The sequence below is a fragment of the Hypanus sabinus genome, chromosome 2, assembly GCF_030144855.1.
Source record: "Hypanus sabinus isolate sHypSab1 chromosome 2, sHypSab1.hap1, whole genome shotgun sequence".
Taxonomy (NCBI): domain Eukaryota; kingdom Metazoa; phylum Chordata; class Chondrichthyes; order Myliobatiformes; family Dasyatidae; genus Hypanus; species Hypanus sabinus.
This window is the reverse complement of record NC_082707.1, coordinates 175,413,457-175,440,913: the sequence shown is the minus strand read 5'-3', so window position 1 is coordinate 175,440,913 and position 27,457 is coordinate 175,413,457. Positions and strand designations below refer to the sequence as shown.

General features: G+C 40.3%; 1 protein-coding gene across 2 annotated transcripts in view; it reads right to left on the bottom strand.

Moving 5' to 3' along the window:
• mnat1 (MNAT1 component of CDK activating kinase) overlaps window positions 1–27,457 on the bottom strand; it is a 114,412-nt gene that overhangs the window by 51,628 nt on the left and 35,327 nt on the right. For both annotated transcript variants that reach the window (XM_059959955.1, XM_059959958.1), the window contains exons 5-6: window positions 24,987–25,127; window positions 23,317–23,442 (exon numbers count right to left, since the gene is read on the bottom strand). In XM_059959955.1, coding sequence (XP_059815938.1) covers window positions 23,317–23,442; window positions 24,987–25,127 — 267 coding nt within the window. The remainder of the gene's footprint in view (window positions 1–23,316; window positions 23,443–24,986; window positions 25,128–27,457) is intronic.

Below are 27,457 nucleotides of genomic sequence, written 5' to 3'. Positions count from 1 at the left end.
AGAGTTTTCCTGTAAAGAGACAGCGTAAAGGGAAAAAGTTGAATACGATATCCGTCACCTAGATTATAAAATGTCTAATTAAATGATAAGATGTTAATAATTAAGTTTAAATCTAATTATTGCTGAACAACGCAAGAGGCTAAGAGCAGGGAAGGCAGATAGACACTTAAAACCAGAGGTGGCTGGAAACAGTACTGCTCACTCATGTAAAGGGATAGAGAATAAACTATACCCAAGTCTAGGTATAAGCTATGTGAACAACTAAGAAAGTTGTTCACATGTCCTTTACCCAGTAATAGAGTTGATAATGATAAGATGTTAATAATTAAGTTTAAATCTAATTATTGCTGAACAACGCAAGAGGCTAAGAGCAGGGAAGGCGGATAGACACTTAAAACCAGAGGTGGCTGGAAACACTCAGTACTGCTCACTCGTGTAAAGGGGTAGAGAATAAACTCTACCCAAGTCTAGGTATAAGCTATGTGAACAACTAAGAAAGTTGTTCACATGTCCTTTACCCAGTAATAGAGTTGTCAAAGGAGAGAAGAGAATTGCCAGAGATGAGAAATACGAAAGACAACAAAGGTGTAAATTGGAAAAAAGTCGATAAAATTTCTCAGTGCTGGTGAACAAAATAAGCGCTGCACATTTTACATAAGAGACAGACATTGCTTGGATCCCTGTGGGTTCTATAGCAGGTTATACATGAATAAAGTAGAAGTCAATGTAAGATCAAAATCCTCCAGGAGAGCAAAGTAAGGAATGGTTGAGTTTCCATTTAAGACAGAAACAAGAGACTCTCAGGGTGAAGGCCAAAGGATGAAAGACCTTCTTGTGTACTTAATATATCCATTTTGTTAAATAAAGGCCCATTCATGCAAATTTAAACCTTAACTAGCAATAAACAACAATTGGAAAAATGAATTTAGAAAGCATAAATTAATTATTTAACTCTATTTAATGCTTGCAACTATGTTTGTCAACAAAGCTGTCTTTAACATAAAGTAATTGATTTCTTGTAGTATCAGTCACAAACCTGAAGAAAGCTTGTTTATATATGTGCATTCAAGCATGGCAATAGGTAGTGCATTAGTCTTCTGGAAAACTTGAAATGCATTTTCTAGCGCACTCCTTTAAGGTAACAGGGTCTAATTTATCAATATCTTGAGGTCAATTCAAGGCTAATTCCTCAGGCACATTCTGAGGTGATGTTAGAGAATAACCAATTCTTTGTTCACTTGCAGAGAGCTATATTTATATGTTAACATTTTTCTACCAAAGACCTCATACAGTCTTCAAAGATAAAATGAAAGTAGCTACAGAATCTTGAGTTTTGAAAGCCACCCCACATATTTTTAATTATTTTTTTTCTTAAAAGGGGTTTCTAAGGAAGCAGTGATACTCAAATATTATTTTATAACTTTAAAAAAGATTGCAGGATAAAATTTAGTTTAGTATGAATATATACATGGTCTACACAACAATTAAAGACCTGACATTTGCTCACAACATAAGGTTGACTTCCATTATGTGAATATTATAGTTATTTTTGCAAATTACCTAGAAGAGTACTGACATCTTGGACTCTTGCTTAATCATGTTGCTAACCTACTCACCAACTTCACTTTCACTCATTGAAAACTAAATAGAGTTTTAAAAAAAATACAAGAAAAGCCTCCAAATGCGCTTTCAAAAACTTTTTCACCCAGAGAGTGGTGGATATGTGGAATGCTCTGCCCCAGAAGACAGTGGAGGCCAAGTCTCTGGATGCATTCAAGAGAGAGTTAGATAGAGCTCTTATAGATAGTGGGGTCAAGGGATATGGGGAGAGGGCAGGAATGGGGTACTGATTGTGTATGATCAGCCATGATCACAGTGAATGGCAGTGCTGGCTAGAAGGGCCGAATGGCCTATTCCTGCACCTCCTGTCTATTGTCTATAATGCTGAATCCTTGTTTAGGCAAGCTAAATATCTTATTCCAAAGGTGTGTCTGTAATGCTCAAGAAAATCACACAGCCTGAAATGTACTCAGATGAATGGGGGCAGGGAAAAATCTTTGTAAGATGACTTTCAGCTGACAGGGCGAACACGTGCAGCAGCTGCAATAACAATGCTGTTCAACTGAATGCCTCCAGAAACAAAAGAGCCACAGTAAAAAAAACAGAACTGCTTCTAAGTTAGCTTAACTTTCTCAAGAATTACACAAAATTACAAACCCCATTTCCAGAAAAGTTGGGATATTTTCCAAAATGTAATAAAAACAAAAATCTGTGATATGTTAATTCACATGAACCTTTATTTAACTGACAAAAGTACAAAGAAAAGATTTTCAATAATTTTACTGACCAACTTAATTGTATTTTGTAAATATACACAAATTTAGAATTTGATGGCTGCAACACACTCAACAAAAGTTGGGACAGAGGCTTGTTTACCATTGTGTTACATCACCTTTCCTTTTAATAACACTTTTTAATCGTTTTGGAACTAATTGTAGTAGATTTGCAATTGGAAATTTTGCCCATTCTTGCTTGATATAAGACTTCAGCTGCTCAACAGTCCGTGGTCTCTGTTGTCTGATTCTCCTCTTCATGATGCGCCATACATTTTCAATAGGAGACAGATCTGGACTGGCAGCAGGCCTGTCAAGCACACGCACTCTGTGTCTACAAAGCCACGCTGTTGTAGCCCGTGCAGAATGTGGTCTGGCATTGTCCTGCTGAAATAAGCATGGACGTCCCGGGAAGAGACGTCGCCTTGATGGCAACATATGTCTCTCTAAAATCCTAATATACGCCTCAGAGACAATGCAACTTCACATACATGCAACTCACCCATGCCGTGGGCACTGATGCACCCCCATACCATCACAGATGCTGGCTTTTGCACCTTTCGCTGATAACAATCAGTATGGTCTTTTTCATCTTTGGCATGGAGAACTCGACGCCCGTTTTTTCCGAAAACTAGCTGAAATGTGGACTCATCTGACCACAGCACACGGTTCCACAGTCTTTCGGTCCATCTGAGATGAGCTTGGGCCCAGAGAACTCGCCAGCGTTTCTGCATAGAGTTGATGTATGGCTTCCTCCTTGCATAATACAGTTTCAAGTTGCATTTCTGCATGCAGCAATGGATTGTGTTAAGTGACAATGGTTTTCCAAAGTACCCCTGAGCCCAGGTGGCTATAATTGTCACAGTAACATGACGGTTTCTTAGGCAGTGCCGCCTGAGGGCTCGAAGATCACGCGCATTCAACAGTGGTTTCCGACCTTGCCCTTTACGCACTGAGATGTCTCTGAATTCTCTGAATCTTTTCACAATATTATGTACTGTAGATGTTGAAAGACCTAAATTCTGTGCAATCTTGTGTTGGGAAATGTTCCTTTTGAACTGACTAAAAATTCTCTCACGAATTTTGGCACAAAGGGGTGAGCCACGACCCATCCTTGCTTGCAAAGACTGAGCCTTTGATGGACGCTACTTTTATACCCAGTCATGATACCCCACCTGCTACCAATTAGCCTGCTTAATGTGGAGTCTTCCAAACCGGTGTTACTTGGATATTCTGTGCACTTTTCAGTCTTATTTTAACTCTGTCCCAACTTTTGTTGAGTGTGTTGCAGCCATCAAATTCTAAATTTGTGTATATTTACAAAATACAATTAAGTTGGTCAGTAAAACTATTGAAAATCTTTTCTTTGTACTTTTGTCAGTTAAATAAAGGTTCACGTGGATTAACATATCACAGATTTTTGTTTTTATTGCATTTTGGAAAATATCCCAACTTTTCTGGAAATGGGGTTTGTAGTTCTTTTTGATAAAATTAATAAAATTAATTTATACACTGATGGTAAGCCATTATTGCATTTTGTGTTCATTAGTCATGGGTCAGTTGAGAGCAGTCCCTCCTCTATTCAGAATTGTGATTTCTTCCCTTTTCAGAGATTTGAGCACCAAGATCTGTGCTATTACACAAATGCACATTAGAAAATGATGTCCTTTTGGATGAGACAAGATACAGTTGCATCACAGAAGGATGTGAACTATGTCATATCATAGATCAACAGCAAATTATTACTAGCATCCCAATCCCCAACCACCCCCTACCTCAATCAGCATCACCAAATCTGATGGAGAAACAAGAAATTGCAGATGCTGTAGGCTGAAGCAAAAGCAACCTGCCAGAGGAACTCAACATATCAAGCAGCATTTCTGGTGGAAAAGGATCAGATAGCACTTTGTTTCTAGCTCCTGAATCAGGATGCAAATAGAAGTGGTTCATTTAAAAAGATTTATTCTACTTAAAAGTTCATTAAAGTGATTCACTTGCATACTTATCTTTTCACATTTAAACGGGAACAATTTAGAAAAATCTTACAGTCCTCAAGCAAAATGCTGGAAATAAATAAGAACAGAAAATGCTGGAAAAATTCAAATTTTTCTTAAGTGTGATGAAAATTTTTATCTCTACACAGCTAACCTGACAGACTGAGAATTTCCAGCACAGCGTACAGTACATAGTTTATTTACAGAACCAAAATAAATCTTTAATCCTACTATTTAATACTGCAAACATTAAGGAACTTCTTCACGTAGCATTTCAAACTAATTGACGTCTCAGGAAAACTATACAGAGAACTAAAAGAGTTTGCCACCTTGGGATTCCAGAAAATACAGACATGCATTTTAAAAATGACCAGTACAAAGTCTATCCACTTCATGATACGTTTGAACTCTGCCAGTTGTTTTTCACTGAGGCAGTGGAGCCATCGGCACTTACATAAAATTGTATAACAATGTTTTTTTTTCCTCATTTATTTGTGGGAAAATTAAAAGCCCTCACTCATAACCAAACTCTTGGAAAACCTTGACAACCAGTGACATTTCTGCCCACTCCTATGTTGATATAACTCTCTATTTACATTTCCTCCAGACAGAATAACCACCATTAACAAACCTTCACCAATCTCTTTTCAGCCAACTCCAGTGGAATTGTCCTTCTGACAAAATACTTGGAATGCAACCTTGTCATAATTACCATCTTATTTCAAAGCAACACACACAAAATGCTGGAGGAATTCAGCAGGTCAGGCAGCATCTATGTAAAAGAGTAAACATTGACTTTTTGGCTCGAGACCCCTCTTCAGTACTGAGAAGGAAGGGGAAAAACATCAGATTAAAAAGGTGGGGAGGGGAAACAGACTAGCTGGAAGGTGATAGGTGAAACCAGATGGATGGGAAAGGTCATAATCTGAAAGGAGAGGAGAGTGGACAATAGAAGAAAGAGAAGGAGGAGGGGACCCAGGGAGAAGTAATAGGCAGGTGAGAAGAAGTAAAAAGTCAAAATGGAGAACAGAGGGCAGGAGTGCAGGTAAATTTGTTCACCAAAAGGAGAAATCAATATTCATGCCATCAGGTTAGAGGGTACTCAGAGAGAATATAAAGTGTTGCTCCTCCACCTTGAGGGTAACCTCATCTTAGCACAACAGAAGGCCATGGATTGACACATTGGAACATGTGTGGGAATTGAAATTAAAATGTTTGGCCACTGTGAAGTCCCACTTGTGGCAGATGGTGCAGAGGTGCCCAATGAAAGGGTCCCTCATCTTATTTCGACAGAGAGAGACATGTGTAAGACCACCAAGACACAAGCACAAAAATCATTTTGCAAAGATGATTAATCACAGAGTTGCTGGAGAACAGTGGGGCAACAACCATCTAATCTACATTATTATATCCATTAGCCAGGGCACTAGACCAAATTAGCAACAAAATACTGCCAAAAGAAGAAACTCAAATGTTGAAGGTCTCAAAGACAGTTGCAGTCAGCACTCACAGACAGCCTGACAACTCAAAACAACAGCAGCTGCAGAACATCCACAGAGCCTGCAGGTCCACCACAACTAGCAACTGTGAAAAGATGTTTGGTTCCACTACCAAAAAATACTACTTTTGATTTGATGTGAATAACCAGGCAATCCAGGAGCCAATTGATCACAAAAGTCATTACAAGATTGCAAGGAAATAAATAGTTCCATTAGCACCTGACGCGGAGGTCTAACTGAATAACTCATGTTATTAAGAATGAAGGGTAGATGGAAAAGTACATATGATGCAGCAAGTTACTGACTACTATGATGTGTGCGCATTCTTCAGCATTCATCAAAACTAGCTAAGGCGCAAACTCTCAGAGTCCACACACTAACAGCCAAGAATGAATGAAAGCTCATCAGAGAGAATTGAGCAGTTATCACCCACTGAAGAAGCATTTTGAAGATCTCCTCAACGAAGATCAGTCCTTGCAACAAGTTCACTTATCTCCATTTGAAAAAACAAGATCATATGACACCTTGCCAGATACAAAACAACAAAGCCTCAGGAGCAGTGGTATCCCTACAGATGTTCTAAACTTCTGACATTGCCTCTTTCTCCTCATCTGGGAGGTGGGAATAAAAAAAATGGACTTTAGAAATGCTATAATCTGATCTTCTTCACAACAGGATACTAATCAGATTCTAACTACAAAAGAAAAGTCTCTACAATGAAAATAAGGATGCTCCTGAACTATCTCCTCAGTGGCCGAAGAAGTTGAAATATGGACATGACCCATCAAAAGTCACAATGAATTTGACCTTCATCTGATACATAAACAAAAAAAGCAGAGAATATTGTCAACAATGGAACTTTTCCAACAGTACAAAAAGATTTGAACTTGCCAACTGATAGTTATCAAGGAAAATCCTTCTCAAATTTACCTGGCCTCAAAAATTTATCTGCATTCTTTGTCAAGGCATTGTACTAACTAAAAGATCAATAGACTCAATACCCATGCACACAAGGGCCAGGCAAAGCTGTAACTTTGCTCCAACTCTGTTCTCAATCTTTCTTCCACAGTGCTGGAGGCAAGCTATTCTACTTTAAAAACAAGCTCTACTCTAAAATCAAGGTCACCCCAGCCACAGTTAATGAGCTGCTGCATGTAAACAGTGCTTGTATGCATGCACGCTCAGATCAAGCCCCAAGTTTTTGTTGATGTATTTATTGAAACATATCCAAGGGGCTTTACAGTGAACATTCATTCTCCACCAAACATCAGAGCAACCAACTCTTAACCTTGCCAGACACAACTCAATAAAATTCTATGCCTACACATTGAGAAGTATGAACTATTTTCCATATTGAAAATGTCATTTAGCAGAGGCAGATATATTGTAGCTAATGAAATTCACTACCAACTAACTTATTATTAATTTGCTGCTCTTTAGAACTAATACATATGAAATACAGCCTGATATGAATATAGTTCCTCAGTGCTAAATGAGATGACCGCACTTTGCTGCTGTGGACTCTCTTTTAGGAACTTTGTATTTCAAGCTCAATGTGTACCTGTTTACTCTTTTTGCTATTTGAATGATTTGATCAAGGAGTTTTGCCATGGAACTGGTTCTGCGGCTGAGGCCTGCAATCATTAACACAGCACATAAGTGAATTGACTCAGTGGCAGTCGCTCATGGACCGTTTCAGGGCTCTGCAGTTTGATGTTTAATATTCTGTATGTTATTTGCTCACTTTTTGCTGTTTCCACAATTTGTTTTTTTTACTTTTGCACAAAGGATGTTTGATGTTTTCTTTGAATGGGTTCCATGGTTTTTCTAGGATTCGTGGCTGCCTGCATGAAGATGAATCTCGAGGTTGTATACTATATACATACTTTGATAATAAATATACTTTGAAACTTCATGTGACAAATTTAGAAACAACTGCTAACCAATTTAACAGACAGCAAATGAATTGTTTCTCACTGAATTATTGCACCTCTAATAACAATATCCAGAATACCAATGCATTTATAAACAGCACAGAGCCTCAGATAGAGAAAAACAAGTAAACCTGCAGGGAACGGGGAAAAAAATTAAAGTTAAAATGTATTTAATGTACTCTCAACAGACTAACAGAAAATAAACCACACTGTGTTAAACATTATCATCAGCACAGATGTTCATACATTTTGACGTGTTTTTCCCACTCACTGAATGTCCCAGAAGGATTGCAAAACAGAGAAAACACCAAATAACTGAAAGTGCAATAATTTTTTCTGGAAACTATACTTATTTCCTGTTCAGTTAATGGCTGAATGCATAAAAAATGTTATTAAAACTAATGGTAATTTAACTATGATTAATTTACATTTTGCACAATATTAAAAGTGAAATAACTGCTAAATTCAATTGGTTTATACTATTCTCATAAGTGCTTACTATCGACAATGACTCGACCTTGGCATGCATGGAAGTGCCAAGTGGCTGATGATAAGCGACAGCTTTAATGATGAATGGGTTAAAATACAGTTGTTATTATGGAAAAATGTATAAAATGTACAATTATATACTAGGAGGTTTGTTGGGGCTGTATTTTTACATCTACTTAGTATTCCACCAGTTGCCAATACACATGTTGGTGCCAATCAGACATTTGCTGCAACACTTAGCAAAACCTAATTTATCATCACAGCCTGTTCCTCCTTTCACAAATCTGGCCGTTTTCCAGTAAGTCAGACTTTTTCAAACCTTTTCAGCAAGCATTCAAAATCTTAAAAATAATATGGTCAATAACCTACATAACAGTAGATTTTCTGTGGTTATATCGTACTACTTTTTTTTGCCTCACAGACAAGATAGTAATGGCTCGAGGCTTGTCATATACATTCATTCCGTTGACCTCTGAAATGACCTATGCAAAGGCAGTCATGCATTGCACTATGGTATAAATCTTCACAGACAAGTAAAACCTGTTCTGTTTGGCATGAAGCCCTCTAGCTGTAAAAGCTACTCACATTTATGGAGGCGAGTAAGAAGGGGCTACATTTACAGAGCACATATCATTCAACATGTAGCGCACTTCTGCACTATTTAAAAAAACAATGATTAGATGAATACATTTTAGAGCTTAAAAGAACCAACTTAAAAAATAGACACAAAGTAACTGAAACATCTATTTAACCACTAGGTGTTCAAACTTCCCTATTTTTCAAAGTTTTTATATATATGTACATCCTGAAATGAGGTTACAAGGTATATTGCAAAATTGTTTACAATATATCATTGACTCAGTGCTCATACAATGAAAACTGTGAAACAGTGCACTAAATGTTATTTTTCTAATATGTTATCATTTGATTATGAAACATACTCTAATTCCAAAAAAGTAACTTTTCTACAATATTTATTTTGTGCTCAATAAATTTTATGATTAATTATGGTGATCTCTTTTAGAGTTTTGTTTTATTTGAGAAGTATAAGGAATGAAAGAGGAAACTTAAGAGGGAAAGCAGGAGGGATAAAGAAAGAGTCCTGACAAAGGGTCGAGGCCCAATACGTTGACTGTTTACTCTTTTCCATAGATGCTGCCTGGCCTGCTGAGTTCCTCCAGCATTTGCAGATTTTCTCTTGTTTGGGATAAAAGAAGGCATGAGAATGCTCAGGCAAAAAAGGTGAAGTATAATCCCAAAGACTTCTCTGAATATCTTGAGTAATACGATAGAAAGGGACAAAACTGGTCCTCTGGAAGATCAACATGTGCATCTATGCATGCATCCGAAAGAGATGGGGACAAATCTTAATTTTTTTGCATCTATATTTACTCAGGGCATGGGCATAGAATCTATAGAACTGGGGCAAAAGAGCAGTGAGGTCATAGATCTTATATGGAGTCCAGAGGATGAAATGTTTGCTGTCTTCAGAAAAATAAGGATGGATAAATACACTGGGACTGACAAGGTGTGCCCTTGGACCCTGTGAGTGGCTAGGGCAGAAACTGCAGTCCCACGGCTGAGGTATTTAAAAAGTCCTTAGCCACGGGTGTGGTGCCTGAGGATTGAAGGACAGCTGATTTTGTTCTATTGTTTGAGAAAAACTCTACAAATAAACCAGGAAATTATAGGCCTGTAAACCTGATGGCAGTAATGGGTAAGATATTGAATCCTATTTGCTGATGACAATAAATTGAGTGGAAAAGCAAATTGTGCAGAAGACACGGAGAGTCTGCAGAAAGATATAGATACTTTAACTAAGTGGGCAAGGGTCTAGCAGACGAAATACAATGTTGGTAAATGTGAGATCATCCAATTTGCAAGGAAAAATGGAAGAGCAGATTATTATTTAAATGGTTAAAAAATTGCAGCATACTGCTGTGCAGAAAGACTTGGGAGCGCTTGTGCAAATTAAGAAGGCAATTGGGATGTGGACCTTCATTACTAGAGGGATTGAATTCAAGAGCAGGAAGGTTATGTTGCAAATGTACAAGGTACTCCATATTGGAGTACTGCGTGCAGTTCTGATCTCCTTACTTAAGGAAGGATATATTGGCTTTGGAGGTGGTACCAAAGAGGTTCAACAGATGGATTCCAGATATGAGGGGTTTAGACTAGGAGGAGAGATTGAGTGGCCTGGGACTGTACTCACTGGAATTCAGAAGAATGAGACGAGATCTTTTAGAAACATATAAAATTATAAAAGGGATGGATAAGATAGAGACAGGGAAGTTGTTTCCACTGATAGGTGAGATTAGAACCAGGGGACACAGCCTCAAGATTTAGGATGGAGATGAGGAGGAACTGCTTTTCCCCAAAGGGTGGTGAATCTCTGCTCAATGAAGCAGTAGAGGCTACTTCAGTAAATATATTTAAGACAAGGTTAGATAGATTTTTACATAGTAAGGGAAGTAAGGGTTATAGGGAAAAGGCAGGTGGGTGGAGATGAGTCGATTGCCTGATCAGCCATGATCTTATTGAATGGTGGAGCAGGCTAAATGGGCCAGATGGCTGACTCCTGCTCCTGCTCCTACTTCTTATGCTTTTATTCTATTTTTGTAATTTATTTTTTTTTATTGAAGTTCATCATCAAACATTTCCATAAGATGTATTTCAGATATTGTACATATAGATCATATAATCATATATATCACTAAGGTATGCACTTATAAAAAAAGAGCGGAAAGAAAAAACAAGCAAAAGGAAAAAACTATGTGAGAATAAAATCAGGCCTATGAGGCATTATGTAGTTCAAGTCAAGTCAACTTTTATTGTCATTTCGACCATAACAGCTGGTACAGTACATAGTAAAAATGAGACAACGTTTTTCAGGACCATGGTTTACATGACACAGTACAAAAAACTAGACTGAACTACGTAATAAAAGAAAAAACAGAGAAAGCTACACTAGACTACAGACCTACACTGGAACGCATCGAGTGCACAAAAACAGTGCAGGCAATACAATAAATAACAAACAGGACAGTAGGGAAAGGTGTCAGTCCAGGCTTCGGGTATTGAGTCTGATAGCTTGGGGGAAGAAACTGTTATATAGTCTGGTCGTGAGAGCCTGAATGCTTCGGAGACTTTTCCCAGACGGCAGGAGGGAGAAGAGATTGTATAAGGGGTGCATGGGGTCCTTCATAATGCTGTTTCCTTTGCGGATGCAGCATGTAGTGTAAATGTCTGTGATGACAGGAAGAGAGACCCGGATGATCTTCTCAGCTGACCTCACTATCCGCTGCAGGGTCTTGCGATCCAGGGTGGTGCAATTTCCGAACCAGGCAGTGATGCAGCTGCTCAGACTGCTCTCAATACAACCCCTGTAGAATGTGATGAGGATGGGGGGGAGGGGGGGGGGAGATGGACTTCCCTCAGCCTTCGCAAAAAGCTGCTGGGCTTTCTTTGCTATGGAGCTGGTGTTGAGGGACCAGGTGAGATTCTCCGTCAGGTGAACACCAAGAAATTTGGTGCTCTTTACAAACTCTACCAAGGAGCCGTCAACGTTCAGCGGGGAGTGGTCGCTCCATGCCCTCCTGAAGTCAACAACCATCTCTTTTGTTTTGTTCACATTCACAGACAAGTTGTTGGCTCTGCACCAGTCCGTTAGCCACTGCACCTCCTCTCTGTAAGCTGACTTGTCGTTCTTGCTGATGAGACCCACCACGGTCGTGTCATCGGTGAACTTGATGATATAGTTCGAGCTGTGTGTTGCAGCACAGTTGTGGGTCAGCAGAGTGAACAGCAGTGGACTGAGCACGCAACCCTGATGAGCTCCAGTGCTCAGTGTGATGGTGTTGGAGACGCTGCTCCCGATCCGGACTAACTGAGGTCTCCCAGTCAGGAAGTCTAGGATCCAGTTACAGAGGGAGGTGTTCAGGCCCAGTAGGCTCAGCTTTCCAATCAGTTTCTGAGGGATGATTGTGTTGAATGCTGAACTGAAGTCTATCAACAGCATCCGAACGTATGTGTCTTTTTTGTCCAGGTGGGTTAGGGCCAGGTGGAGGGTGGTGGCAATGGCGTCGTCTGTTGAGCGGTTGGGACGGTACGCAAACTGCAGGGGGTCCAGTGAGGGGGGCAGCAGGGTCTTGATATACCTCTTGACGAGCCTAAGTGCAATGGGACATTAGTCATTTAGGCAGGACACTGAAGACTTCTTCGGCACGGGGACGATGGTGGCAGCCTTGAAGCACGTTGGAATGGTGGTGCTGCTCAGGGAGATGTTGAAGATGTCAGTGAGAACATCTGCCAGCTGGTCTGCACATCCTCTGAGCACTCTACCAGGGATGTTGTCTGGTCCAGCAGCCTTCCGTGGGTTGACCCTGCACAGGGTTCTTCTCACATCAGCCACGGAGAGACACAGCAACTGGTCATTCGTAGGAGGGGTGGACTTCCTCGCCGCCACGTCATTTTCCACCTCAAACCGGGCGTAGAAGTTATTCAGCGCATTTGGGAGGAAGGCATCACCCACACAGTCAGGTGATGTTGTCTTGTAATTTGTGATGTCCTGGATGCCCTTCCACATGCGCCACGTGTCGCCATTGTCCTGGAAGTAACTGTGGATTAGCTGGGCATGTGTATGCTTTGCCCCTCTGATGGCTCAGGACAGTTTGGCCCTTGCTGTTGCTAAAGCTGCCTTGTCGCCTGCTCAGAAGGCGGAGTCGCGGGACCTCAGCAGCGCACGCACCTCTGCGGTCATCCATGGCTTCTGGTTGGCACGTATAGTGATGGTCTTGGACAGAGTAACATCATCAATGCACTTGCTGATGTAGCTGGTCACTGATGCTGTGTACTCCTCTAAGTTGGTAGAGTCACCATCGGTTGCAGCCTCCCTGAACATGTGCCAGTCAGTGTTCTCAAAGCAGTCTTCAAGAGCAGAGATGGCTCCTGTTGGCCAGGTTTTCACCTGCTTCTGAACTGGTCTGGAGCGCCTGACGAGCGGTCTGTATGCTGGGATTAGCATAACAGAGATGTGGTTTGAGTATCCGAGGTGGGGGCGGGGCTCTGCCCGGTACGCGTCGGGGATATTTGTGTAAACCAGGTCCAATGCGTTCTCCCTCCTCATTGCAAAGTCCACATACTGATGGAATTTGGGGAGCATGACTTAAGGTTCACGTGGTTAAAATCACCGGTGACAATAAACAGACTATCAGGGTGTGCGTCCTGCAGTTCGCTAATAACCTCATACAGTTCACAGGGCACCTCCTTAGCATTAGCACTGGGGGGAATGTAGACACCGAATATAAGGACAGAGGTGAATTCCCGAGGCAAATAAAATGGTCTGCATTGAACTGCCACAAACTCCACTAACGATGAGCAGTGTCTGGAAACCAGCACAGAGTTCTTACACCATTCCACGTTGATGTAAACACACACACCGCCACCACGAGCCTTACCGGAGACAGCTGCATCTCTGTCCGAACAAAACAAAGCTAGCCCGTCTAGCTGGATGGCAGCGTCCGAAATCCCATCAGCGAGCCATGTCTCTGTGAAGACATACGCAGAGCAAACTCCCGCCGAGTATTACGTTGGAGTCGGATGTAGTCCATTTTATTGTCCAGGGAGCGGACACTGGAGAGCAGAATGGACGGGAGAGCCGGCCAGCTAGGATTTGCTTTTAGCCTGGCACGGACCCCTGCCCGTTTGCCTCGCTTCTGCTTCCTCGCACATTGCTTTCGACGTCTCCATCTCCGGCTCCCAGCATCAGGCAAGTCCGAGGAATGTGAACTGGTACACTTCCACTGATACCTCCATATTATTGTCCATTCTTTCTCAGATACAATTATCCCTCCTTCCTTCTCCCATTTTGTTTTAATGTATGAAGTCGAATGTGTTTTAAGATTTGACAACCCCTTACACATGCTTGAAATGATTCTACTACCGTTATCTGAATTATATGCTTTTCTAAATAGCTCTATCAAGCATGTACTTGCCTTGGTTACATTTTTAAGCATCTTATTAACATATTGGCACATCTGTAAATACCGATAAAAATCTTGTTTTTCTAATAAGTGCTTCTCTTTACACATTTCAAAACTGAACAGTGTTACTTCTTTCATTATGTTGCAAAGAACTGTTATTCCTTTAGCTGTCCAGTCCTTAAATCTAGCATTCAATTTATTTCGCGTAAAATCCAAGTCATATGCATACCACTGAAGAATTGCAATATCTCCCTCTAGATTATATTATAGTAGTTTTCCATATTTTAAGAGTCAATTTCACCCATGGGTTATCAATAGTATTTATGTACCTTTGCAGGTTGTTATCAGCCAAAATTGCTTGTATGGGGATGGGAAGTACCTGCTCCTCAATGTTTTTCCATTGAGCGTCATATGATGGGTTGCACCAACATATCACAGCTCTCAACTGTGCTGCAAAATAATAATCTCTAAGAGAAGGTAGGCCCCATCCCCCCTTTTCCTTTGCTAATTGCAGAGTTTTGAGACGAACTCTAGGCCATTTACCCTGCCAAATATACCTTGATAGCATCTTGTTTCATTCATTGAATTGATTTTGATTAATCTCTATTGGTAGGGTCTGAAAGAGATATAACAGTCTGGGCAGTGTATTCATTTTAATAGACTCAATCCTTGAACTGACACTGAAAAAAGGAATCAGGTTCCATCTTGCCGTATCTTCCTTTTTTTTATATAAAGGCTGATAATTACATTCTGATAATTTTGCCAAATCTTTTGGCATAATGATACCCACATATTTGAAAGACTCTGTGTGCCTTGCCCAGGGGTATCAACTTTCAATTTCTCTTGGTGGGCTATAGTAATATGAAAGTAATTGGGTTTTATCTATGTTGATCTTGTATCCTGATAATTGACCATATTGTTCAAAGGATTGCATCAATTTAGGTAAAGAGTATGTTGGTTGCCCTAGATAGATCAAAATGTCATCAGCATAACAAGCCAATTTATGCTCTGTCCCTTTAATAGTAATTCCCGATATCTTCATTTGGTCTGATGTATTGAGCTAATGGTTCCAGAAATAATGCGAAGAGTAGCAGTGACCATGCACAACCCTGTCTCTTGCCCCTTTCTAGGGTAAGTCTATTTGATAAATATCCATTGATTTTAATCCTAGCAGTAGGGTTGTCATATAGTGTCTGTATAGTTTTAATAATTGTGTCTTGGAAACCAAATCTATGTAAAACTCTGTAAAGAAAATTCCAATTAATTGAATCAAATGCCTTTTCAGCGTCCAATCTTATCACTATTGCTTCGATTTTTTTTTGTATATGATCCATAATGTGAAGTGTCCTTTGTATACTGTCTTGTGTTTGGCGTTGTCGTATAAAACCTGTTTCTACCCATACTGATACATACTGATACATAATGATCAAACTCCTCTAATCGTTTGACCATGATGGGGGTGAATAATATATAATCTACATTAAGAACGGATATTGGTCTGAATGACCCGCATTCCATTTTATCCTTGCCTTCTTTCGGTATAGCTGAGATTATTGCCTCCTTCCAACTGGGTGGCATTTGTGCTTTTTTTAGAGCCCAGTTCAGTGTGGGGAGTAAAACAGGAATTAACTCATTTTTAAATTCTTTGTACCACTCTGCTGTATACCCATCTGGTCCTGGTAACTTGCTTAATTTAAGCCTAATTGCAGCTTTTAATTCAACTTCAGTTATGTCAGCAGTCATCATTCTATTTTGTTCTTCGCTTAAAGTGGGTAACTCTAGAGAATTCAAGAAGGTGTCAATTTGGATTATGCTTCCCCCTGGAACTTTGGAATATACAGTTTTGTAAAACACTTCAAAAGATTCTTGAATTTCACTGAGCTTATTTTTTTATTCATTTTCGTTCTTGGGTCCCTAATTCTATGAATTGTATTTTCTGCTACCTTTTTATTCCAGTTTCCACGCCAGTATTTTCATAGACTTTGATCCACTTTCATAATGTCTCTGTTTCAGAAACATTAAATTTTTCCTGATTTCTTGAGTGGCCAAACTATTAATTTCATTCCTAATTTTTTAAATTTCCCCTAAATTAAATCCTGTGCCAAATTCAATGTGTTTTTCTCTAGTTCCTTCAGCCTATTTTGTAATTCCACTAATGTTTTATTCCTTTTTTTTCATATGAAGATATCGCTATAATTTTCCCTCTTAAGACAGCTTTCAGAGTATCCCATAAAATGGGAGGTGAAACCTCTCCATTATCATTAAATTCTAAGTAGAGACCAATTTCTTTTTTAATTTGTTCCTTAAAATACTATCATTGAGTAGGCTTTAATTTAGTTTCCAAATAGTATTCTTTGGTTGTAAGTCAAAATCAACAGATATACAGGTGCATGATCACTTACATCTATTGTCCCAATTCCACAGCCCATTCTCTTTAGTTTTCTATGCTCATTATCACTTAAATGAGTTTCCTGTAAATAGACTACATGGGCCTGTTCTTTTTTCATTTTGGATAAAATTCTATTACATTTGATTGGATTTAATAGCCCATTGACATTAAAGGAAATGAATTTTACTTTGTCCTTAGCCATCTGTATTAATCTGTCAATGTATCATTGAAATTAGCAGAAAAAAACTTAATCAATCTACTCCCTGAACAAATAAGAACCAAGAAACGTAAATAATAACAAAAATGGCAACCAACGTGTGATTCCAAGGCTGAGGTCTCTAGTAGATGACCCTGCATTGAGCTAGAGGAAATGTCTAGCTGTGGGGGATAACCCCTCCTACTTATGAGTTGAGGGGCCCCCATTGCAGTATTCATAAAAGTCAGTGAACAAATCCATTACACAGAAAAGATTTCCCTGTGCACTCCTCACACTCTTCATATATATATATATATATATATATATATATTAAAAAAATACACACACACCCCTACATATATATATAGAAGGTCTCCTGCCTTCTTGATTCTCGCACTACTTCCCAAGCAGAGTGGGATAGTTCCTCTGCCAGGCTTTCCCTCAGGTTGATCACATTGACGGGCAACCCTCTGGCCTTCATGTCTGCAGTCACCTCTTCCACTGTCTGATACAGTTGGATCCCATCTTGATAGAACATTTGAAGTTTAGCAGGGTACGGAGTTTGAAATCTAATCCTTTCTTGCTTTAGTATTCACTTTACTTCAGAGTATTCTTAACATTTGTGCAGGACTGCGGGGGGGGGGGGTAACCTTGGTTGAAATATATTAATTTATCATCTAAAAACACCCTCTTCTTACCCTAGGCCCTTCGTAGAATCTCAGCCTTGGTACCGTACTGAAGGAATTTAATTGTTATTGAGCGTGGCTTATCTCGGGTAGGCTTCGGGACAAGTGTGCGATGCGCTCTCTCAATTTCCAGCTCTATAGTCGAGGGAAGCTCCAGCGCATCCCACAGCAACTTTCCGACAAACTCCATCATAGTCAAGCCCTCTGCTCCTTTGGGAACGTTGTATATTCTGATACTTTACCGCCATGATCTTCCCTCCAGGTCAAGCAGTTTACCTTCTTAGTGATTTAATGTTTTTATCGTTGTGCTGTCTTTACGACAGTTATTTAGTTTATAATATTTTCGCTTAGTAATTCATTCGATAGTATTTTCTAGTTAGAATTAGAAGTGTTTAAAGTATATTCATTGCATGTAAAATATATCGGCATGCGATGACGTCACATCCGGTTTCGCCGCGTCTTGTGGGAAAGTACCGGTTTGAAATTAGCGCGAGGGTGGGGGCTCACCACGAGGCACACCTGAGCAGAAGTTGTTTTGCAGGCATGAGAAATCACAGTGAGAGCAACGCTGTAAGTTAATAGATAATCGATATATTGAACTAAGATGTTAATGCCGATCCTGTTAGAAGTAACGACGGTCGATAATGTTTATGCTTTCGTTAGTTAAAGAGTTGCGGATAGTTTGCATGGAAGTGTATTTAAAGTAGTCAATGGAGCAGGTAAACTCTCCCTGTATACTGCACCTTAGTGTAATGTAGTTATAGTCACCTTTACAAGTATTTACAATTGAAATGTGATATTAAGGAAGGAACAAATACTGTATCAATCTTGTATTGTTTTATCAACAGTTTTCACCATATGTTAATGTGAAGAGTGAACAGTAAATGGTTAATCTTACTGCAATCTGGTTCTCATTGACTGTGGTTTATCTCGACGTTGAATTCGACGTTATCAGTTACACGCGAAGGAGAACGTTACAATCGTCTTACTCCGTATCCGTTCCACGTTTTGAATGTGATCTTCCACCTTCTCAATTAGAGTCTCTGCCAACGCGATTTTTTGATTGACATTGACGAGCTCTGACTTAATATCATGTAGCTGCTTCTTCATATCTTTCTGGAACTCCCCTATCTCTTTCAGAATTTCAATCATATTCGCCGCTTCGCCTGAACAAGGCCCATCATCCGCCTCGCTAGCATGTGGTCGGGTAGGAGACCCGCTCGCTGCACTCCTCTCGGCCACAGGCTCCACAATGTCGCTTTTTTTATTTCCATTCTTTTTCCCCATTCTTGCCCCTCTTCAGTTCAAATATTTTTCAAAAAATATTATATTTGATGGGTTAACGGGGCTTAATACGCATTTTTCCAGAGGAGCTAGTTACTTAAGCTGCCATTCTCGACAATGACGTCACCGGAAACCTTTGTGTTTTTATTCTAATGGATTTGATATACAAGTATTTAGATAAACTGGGTCCGATTAAGGATAGCAAAATAGAATTTTTTAAGGAGGTTATCAGTAAAGTTGATGAAGTAAAGGTAATGGATGTTATCTAGATGGACTTGAGGTTGTTCAAGAAGGTTCAGTTGCTTGGCATTCAGGATGAGGTAATGAATTGGATTCGACAATTGCTTCACAGGAGAAGCCAGAGAGTGGTAGCAGTATTCAAAGTTCAAAGTATAGTTATTATCAAAGTATGTATATGGAACCTTGAGATTCATCACCTTACAGCCAGCCACAAAACAAGGAAACCCAATTGAACCCATTAAAAAAGACCGTCAAGCACCCAATGTGCAGGGAAAAAAAACAATTGTGCAAACAATAGAAGTAAGCAAACAACATTCAGAACTAAAGTTTATGAAATTGAGCCCACACCCATGCAGCCAGCCATCACTCCAACTGATCCAGGAGCATGCAGACCACAGAAACAAATAAACTTCATGGAGCAGCGAGGTGAACACCGGCTTGTCCCCCTCCTTCTGCCTCAAAACCCTGACCTTTTCAATCTGGCTTAGAAGTAAATTGGCCAAGCCTCAGGTTGTTCCTCACTCTCGGCCCCGGCCCTATGGCTTTGATACACTCTGGGGCCCGGGCCCCAGTGCCTCAATTCGGCCTGTACCAGACCTTTCCAATCTAGATTGGCATTTAAATCAGCCAAACTTTGCTCGCTGTCAGACCCAGGTCCTGCCACTTCGCCACTGCCCCGCCTCAGTTCTGCCGCATCGAATAGCCTCCAGGTCTGCTTCAGCAACAGCCAAACATGGGCTCATTCCCTGCTCTCGGGCCCGGGCCCTACCAGCTCCATTTGGCCTGTACCTGCCACACAACAACCATCCTGGATCTTTGAGACTTCAGTTCACACCGCGAAAATGGCTGGTCATGCAGGCAGTACAAAAGTTCAGCTCCGAAAGGGAAGTTACAGGCTACTGTTTGCAGTGATTGTTTTCAAGAAAAAGTAAGATTAATACAGTAATTTACAGTTTTGCTTGCTGCCAGCAAGTCTTCGCTGTGCTTCACCAACACCATCTTAAATCGCAGCGATCAGTGCTGGATTCATTGTTATTATCATAAAGTCATGGAACATGATAGCACATAAACTGGCCCTTCAGCCCATCTAGTCCATGCTGGACAACAGTGGATTCCAGTTAATTGGGGAAGCCATTTATTAGGGACAGCTCTAGAACAAAAACTAATCAAGAAAATAGCCAATGGAAAACACACAGCAGTGTACAGTGGATGAATTCCTCTATCTATAACTACTAAGAATTAATACATAGCTGAATGGAGTGAAGGGGCTCAGAATAGGACAGATGGTTAAAAAAAAGGCAAAGACAGCATGCAGTCAGACTGTCAGGAAGGGCAGGCAGATGACAGGACAAAATTGCAGCCAGCAGGGTGATGATCAGTGCATTAGGGAAGCACAATCAAAAAGGGTATCAATACAGTATTCCAATTATAATATCTCAATGCACGGAGTATAAGAAATAAAGTGGATGATCCTGTTGCACTTTTACAGATTGTTGGGTATGATGCTGTGGCCATCACTGTATGTTGACTGAAGGATCATTGTATTTGAGAGTTGAATATCCAAGGTTACACATTGTAACAGAGGGATAGAAAGGTAAGTGGAGGCGTTGGCGTGGCTCTGAATGGCATCAAATCATTAGAAAGATGTGACATAGGATTGTAAGATAATCAATCCTTGTGGGTTGAGTTAAGAAACAACAAGAGTAAAAGGACCCTGATGGCAGTTATATACAGGCCTCCAAACACTAGCTGGGATGTAGACTACAGATTACAACAGGAAATAGAAAAGGTACTTCAAAAGAGCAACGTTATGATAGACATGTGAGATAAATTGGGGAAAGTCAGGTTAATAATGAATCTCAAGAGAGTAAATTTGTTGAATGACTATTAGATGGATTTTTAGAGCAGTTTGATGTTCAGCCTATTAGGAGATCAGTTTTACTGGACTGTGTGTTATGTAATGAACTGGAGGCAATTAGGGAGCTGAAACTAAAGGAACCCTTAGGAGGCAGTGGTCACAATATGATTGAGTTCAACTTGAAATTTGATTGGGAGAAAGCAAAGTCTAACATAGTAGTATTTTAGTGAAGCAAAGGCAATTACAGTAGTATGAGAGAGGAGTTGGCCAAAGTAAATTGGAAGCAGATGCTAGCAGAGAAGACAGCAAAGCAGCAATGACTTGAGTTTTTAGGGAAAATGACGAAGGTGCAGGATAGATGAATTCCAAAACCAAAGAATTACTCAAATGGCAAAATAGTACAATCGTGGCTAACAAGGGAAGTCAAAACTAATGTAAAAGTAAAAGAGAGGGCATATAACAAAGCAAAAATTATTGGGAAGATAAAGAATTAGGAAGCTTTAAAAACCTACAGAAAGCAACTAAAAGAATCATTAGGAGGGAAAGAATGAAATATCAAAGCAAGCTAACAAACAATATCAAGATGGATAGAAAAGGCTTTTTCAAGTATATATAAAATAAAAAAAGAGATGAGAATGGATATAGGATAAGAAAATGAGGCCAGAGAAGTAACAACAGGGGACAAGGAGATGGCAGATGAACTAAATGAGTATTTTGCATCATTCTTCACTGTGGAAGACACTAGCAATGTACCAGCAGTGTTGAAGGGTGTGAGGGAAGAGAAATGAGTGCAGTTACTATTACAAGCAAGAAGGTGCTCATAAAGCTGAAGACCCAAGGGTACATAAGTAGCCAAATGAAGTGCAGCCTAGGGTTCTGAAAGCAGTAACAGTAGAAATTGTAGAGGCATTAGTAATGCTCTTTCAACAATCAATGGGCTCAGCATGGTTCCAGAGGACTGGAAAATTGCAAATGTCTCTCCATTCTTTAAGAAAGGAGGGAGACAGCAGAAAGGAAATTATAGACCAGTTAGCCTGAACTCAGTGATGGGAAAGATGTTGGAGTCACCCTTAAGATGTTAAGGGTGAGGTTATGGTCAGCGTTGGGATCGCTTCTTTTTATGACGAAGGGTCTCGGCCCGAAACGTTGACTGCTCATTTCAACGGATGCTGCCCAACCTGCTGTTCAACCAGCTTTTGTACGTGGCCTATAATTTCCTCTTTTTTGTCTTCCCCACCGTCTTAAAGAGTCATGTGACATTTGCAATTTTTCAGTCTGCCGGGACCATGCCAGCATCAAGTGATTCTTGAAAGATCATGACTAATGCATCCCTCATCTCTTCAGCAACCTCTTTCAGAACTCTGGGATACAGACCAACTGGGATATGAATCAGCTCTCCAGCATAGTTGTGAAGAAATGCTTTCTCCCGGAGGATAGTGAATCACTGGAATTCTCCACCCAGGAGGGCAAAGGGCCATGAAGGTTGTTAGATAGACACATGAATATGTAGAGAGTGGAGGCCTATATAGATCACGTACGGGCAGAAGAGAATGAATTTAATTTGGCATTGTGTTTAACACAGTCATAATGGGCTGAACAGCCCGTCTCTGTGCTGTACTGTAGTACAGATTCAGAAGAGACTGCAAATGCTGGAATTTGGAGCAACAAACAATCTACTGGAGAAACTCAGCGGGTCAAGCAGAATCTGTGGGAGGAGAGGAACTAACTGCATTTTCAGTTGAAACCCTGTATCAGGATACAATTCATTCTCTCCTGCAGATGATGCTCAACCTGTTGAGTTCCTACAGGGTTTGTTGCTGCACTGTTCTATACCATATTTTGATACGCATTAATAGGTGAGCTTAAAATACCGTTTCTCCTCTCAATCTTTCTGTACAGAAATAATAGCTAAGTAATTCTTAGCTACTTCCCACAGCACTGTTGAAAACATGAACTCATATCACTAAAAGATAAACAATTTCACATCACAGTAGAAAGAAACAACCCTAAGAGTGAACCAGCAACTAAATATTCGTTTGTGGTTGTGATTAAATGCAATAATTGCAATACTAGAGATGACTGCATGAAACTAGAGTAAAAATTCACTGAACATCACACCACTGCCATATAAATTCACAATTGTACAACATTATCATACTTTGAATTTTACATAAATGGAATCACTAAACAGAGCAGGGGAAAGCAATGCCCTACTCTTAACTCAACCAATTCAAATGCTGTGCACAAAGCAGGTTTACATTCATGTAATGTTTTACTTTCAAAGTTGAACATTAATTCCTTCCAGCTGTGTGTCCTGCAGACTCAAAGTAGAAATTAAGACAAGTTCATATTCACCGACTAAGTCCTATACAACATCGAAAACCATTATTTTGACTATATTTTATACCATATCCAAAGTATATAATCTCTTACCATTTTGATGCCAGTAGAGAATGTCACAGGTTTAACTTTCTGTTGTGTTTCTAATTGTGCTTCCAGTTGCACAGCCCGGTCCTTGTGTTGAGCCAAGAGCATACTAGCGGGCAGCTGGGAACTCTCCTACCACAAACATTAGTGACAAGTTAAAATTTCAGGTGAGAAGGTAGAGAACTGCAATTTCATTTCCATGTTCAAAATCAGAGGTATAAAAAGAATTCAAATCCTAACCAATTAATTAAAATCAACAATATTTTTGTACTTAGCAAATCATATTCAAAATTCTTTTTGACACTAGATTAGGTTTCCATTAACTCCATTTCACAACTTTTCTTATTATTTATCTGGAATAAGCACTGAGTCATGTGGATGGCATTCCAAGGCAGCTTTAGGCATTTCACTTGAAACAAAGTTAGAAATAATGTCTCTGGAAATCAAACAAAAAAAAAATCAGAAGATACAACTCTCAACTCCACCATCTTCCTCTGAGTAGTGAAAGTACCTCCTAAAATGGAGATTTAAAAAAAAGGACACTGAAAGCACATTTATTCCTGAGTAGTTGCAGCACTATCTGGTAATAGTTTTCAATTATAAAGTACAGGAAGCAAGAACTGTTTCCTGTAAAAGTCTGGGGTGCGGAAGTCACAAGTTATTATGTTAACTCCATAAAAGATCCTCACCAGGGAAGAATTTGATATCAAACTATACAAACTAGGGCACAGAATGATTAAAAAGAAACAAAATGCGCAAAATGTGAAGCTTAATAAACAGTAAATTTAAATATTGACAATCAGTCCTTGTGTGGCCATGCGAATATATTTCCCACTTTTTAATTTCACTTTAGGTCCATGCTCTAGCCATCATCTTATTGAATGGTGGAGCATACAGCGGGGTCTAATGGTCTATGTCTCTTTCTATATCTCAATCATAAAGAATTCATGCAATTTGCAATTAGATTGCCTTTAGTTCATTATCGCATTGATCAAAGTGTTTCATCATTCTCTTCCAGCATTTCATGAGGAGACAAGACGTAAAGGTTGAAAAGTTCTCTGAATGTGTAAATGTAATTCAACAGAGACCCACTTTCAATAGAGTTTTCAATAGTGTATAACAAATATTTACTAATATGCCTGTTTCAATTTCATTTTGTCCTTTACCTTTTAGAGTTCTAACATCCTCTATTCTTCTGCCATATTCTTAAAATTTCTGATTTTAAGAGTACATGCAAACTCCGCACAGACAGCACTCCTTGTGTTTTGTTTTGAGGCAGCAACACTAACTGCTGTGCCACTGTGCTATCGTAGTTATATTTTCATTAGTTTCACTCTACTCAGGCCTTTATTAAATATATTTTTAAATTCCCTCCACCTTGGGTAATATGCTTCTCTGAGAATTCGTTCTTGGGAATAACATCCCCAAACAAGCACCAATGCAAGTTTACCAGCTCGATGGTAAATTGGGAGCTAAGTGGTAAATTTTGTAACTTGTAATTACATGGAGCTGGCTCAAGGCTAATGATTACAATTAGAAGGCAACAATGCAGTTGAAACAAAGTTGTCCCAGAGGTGAAAGACATATGTCCATTCAACTAAGTCAATTCACACAAAGGTATTCGTATATAACGAGTTAAACTGCTTTCTTTGTTTAGGGATCAGATCCACACTTACCAGATCATCAATGAGGGCTTGCTTATTCTTCTTTTTTGCTAACTGCTGCATTTGTTCTTCCCTCAACAAGAGTATTCGTCTTTGTTCATTCTCTTGCCGTTCAAGTTCTAAAGTCTCCTCCAAGTCTTCTTGCTCCCGGTTCTAAAATGGAAAACAGTTGTATTTGCTCATTTGCAGACCCCAGTCAGTTCAGATTGGCAACAATATCTTATCCAAAATCTCTATCAGCACAGGTTACCACAACACTGTGTGCTTAGCCCTCTGGTCTACTCACTATACACTTATAACTATGTGGCCAAGCACAGCTCTAATGCCATAAATAAGATTGCTGACACCATCTCTGTCAAATCAAAGGTGATGACGAATCAGCATATAGCAGGGAGAATGATAAATCTGGCGGAGTGGTTTCAGAGGACCTGTCCTGGACCCAGCATGTATGTGTAATTACAAAGAAAGCACAGCAGCATCTCCACTTCATTAGAGGTTTGCAAAGATTTTACATGACATTTAATACTTTAACAGATTTCTATAAATGTGTGGTGGGGAGTATATTAGCTGGCTGCATCACAGCCTAGAATGGATATACAAATGCCCTTGAAAGAACAATCCTACAAGAAGTAGTGGATACGGCCCAGTCATTCACAGGTAAAGCTTTTCCCACCATTGAGCATATCTACAAGAAGCACTGTCGCTGGAAATCAGCATCCATCATCAGGGTCGCCTCACTACCCATGTCATGCTCTCTTCTCACTGCTGTCATCAGGAAGGTGATACAGGAGTCTCAGGACTCACACCACCAGATTCAAGAACAGTATTACACCTCACACAAAATGCTGGAGAAACTCAGCAAGCCAGGGAGCATCTATGAAAAAGTACAGTCAATGGTTTGGGCCCAGACCCTTCAGCAGGACTGGAGAAAAAAAGATGAGGGGTTGGAGTTAAAATGTGGGGGGGGGGGGGGTAGGGAAGAGGAGGAAAAAAAAACACAAGGTGATAGGTGAAATCTGGGGGGGGGGGGGGTTGAAGTAAAGAGCTGAGAAGTTGATTGATGAAAGAGATACAGGGCTGGAGAAATGGGAATTTAATAGGAGAGGACAGAAGACCATGGAAGAAAGAAAGGGGGAGAAGCCCCAGAGGGAGGTGATGGGTAGGCAAGGAGATAAGGTGAGAGAAGGAAAGGGGATTAAGGAATGGTGGAGAAGGGAGGGGAGGAGTCATTACCAGAAGTTCAAGAAATTGATGACATTGGAGGCTACCCAGATGGAATACAAGATGTTGTTCCTCCAAACTGACTGTGGCCTCATTATGACAATAGAAGAGGCTATGGATTGATACGTTGGAATGGGAAGTGGAATTAAAATGGGTGGCTCCAAGGTGATCCATCTTTTACTGGCATTCGCATGGGTCCCAGCTGTGTCTGCCTTTTGTCCGCTACATGGAACAGTCCATGTTCCATGCCTACACCACGATGACTGCATTGGAGCTACTTCCTGCCCCATGCTATTCTCGTTGACTTCATCAACCTTGCCTCCAACTTCTACTCTGCCCTCAAACTTATCTGGCCCATTTCTGACTCCTCTCTGTCTCTATCTCAGGAGACAGCTTATCACTGATGTCTTCTATAAACCCACAGACTTTCACAGCTACCAGGACTAAACATCTTCCCACCCCGTACTTGTAAAACACCAACCCCTTCGCTCAAATCCTCCGTCTCTGCCACATCTGCTCTGAGGATGAGGCTTTTCATTCCAGAACAAAGATGACCTCCTTCTTCAAATAAAGGGGCTTCCCTTGCTGTACCATCAATGCTGCTCTCAGGTGCATTTCCTCCATTTCGTGCACATCTGCTCTCACCCCATCCTCCTGCCATCCTGCCTGGGATAGGGTTCCTCGTCCTCAGCCCCCAAGTCCAGCACATAATTTTTCATAATTTCTATCATCTCCACCGAGCAAATCTTTTCCTCCCCAACTTTTGCTGTCTGCAGGGATCACTCCCTATGCGACCTCCTTGTCCATCGTCTCTCCCCACTGACAGCCCTCCGACACTTACCCCTGCAAGCAGAAAAAATGCTGCACCTGCCCCTACACCTCCCCTCTCACTACCATTCAGGATCCCAAACAGTCCTTTGAGGTGAGGCAACACTTTACCTGTGAGTCTGGTGGGGTCATATACTGTGACTTTAGCTCCTTGTGTGGCCTCCGGTACATCGGTGAGCCCGACGTAGATTGGGAGACCACTTCACCAAGCACCTATGCTTCATCCACCAGAAAAAGCAGGATCCCCCAGTAGCCACCCATTTTAATTCCACTTCCCATTCTCATTCTGGTATGTCTGGATAACCTCCAACCTGATGACATGAATATTGATTTCTCAAACTTCCGGGTAATAGACCCCCCCACCCCCACCATTCCCCAAACCCTTTTCCCTTTCTCATCTTATCTCCTTACCTACCTATCGCCTCCCTCTGGTG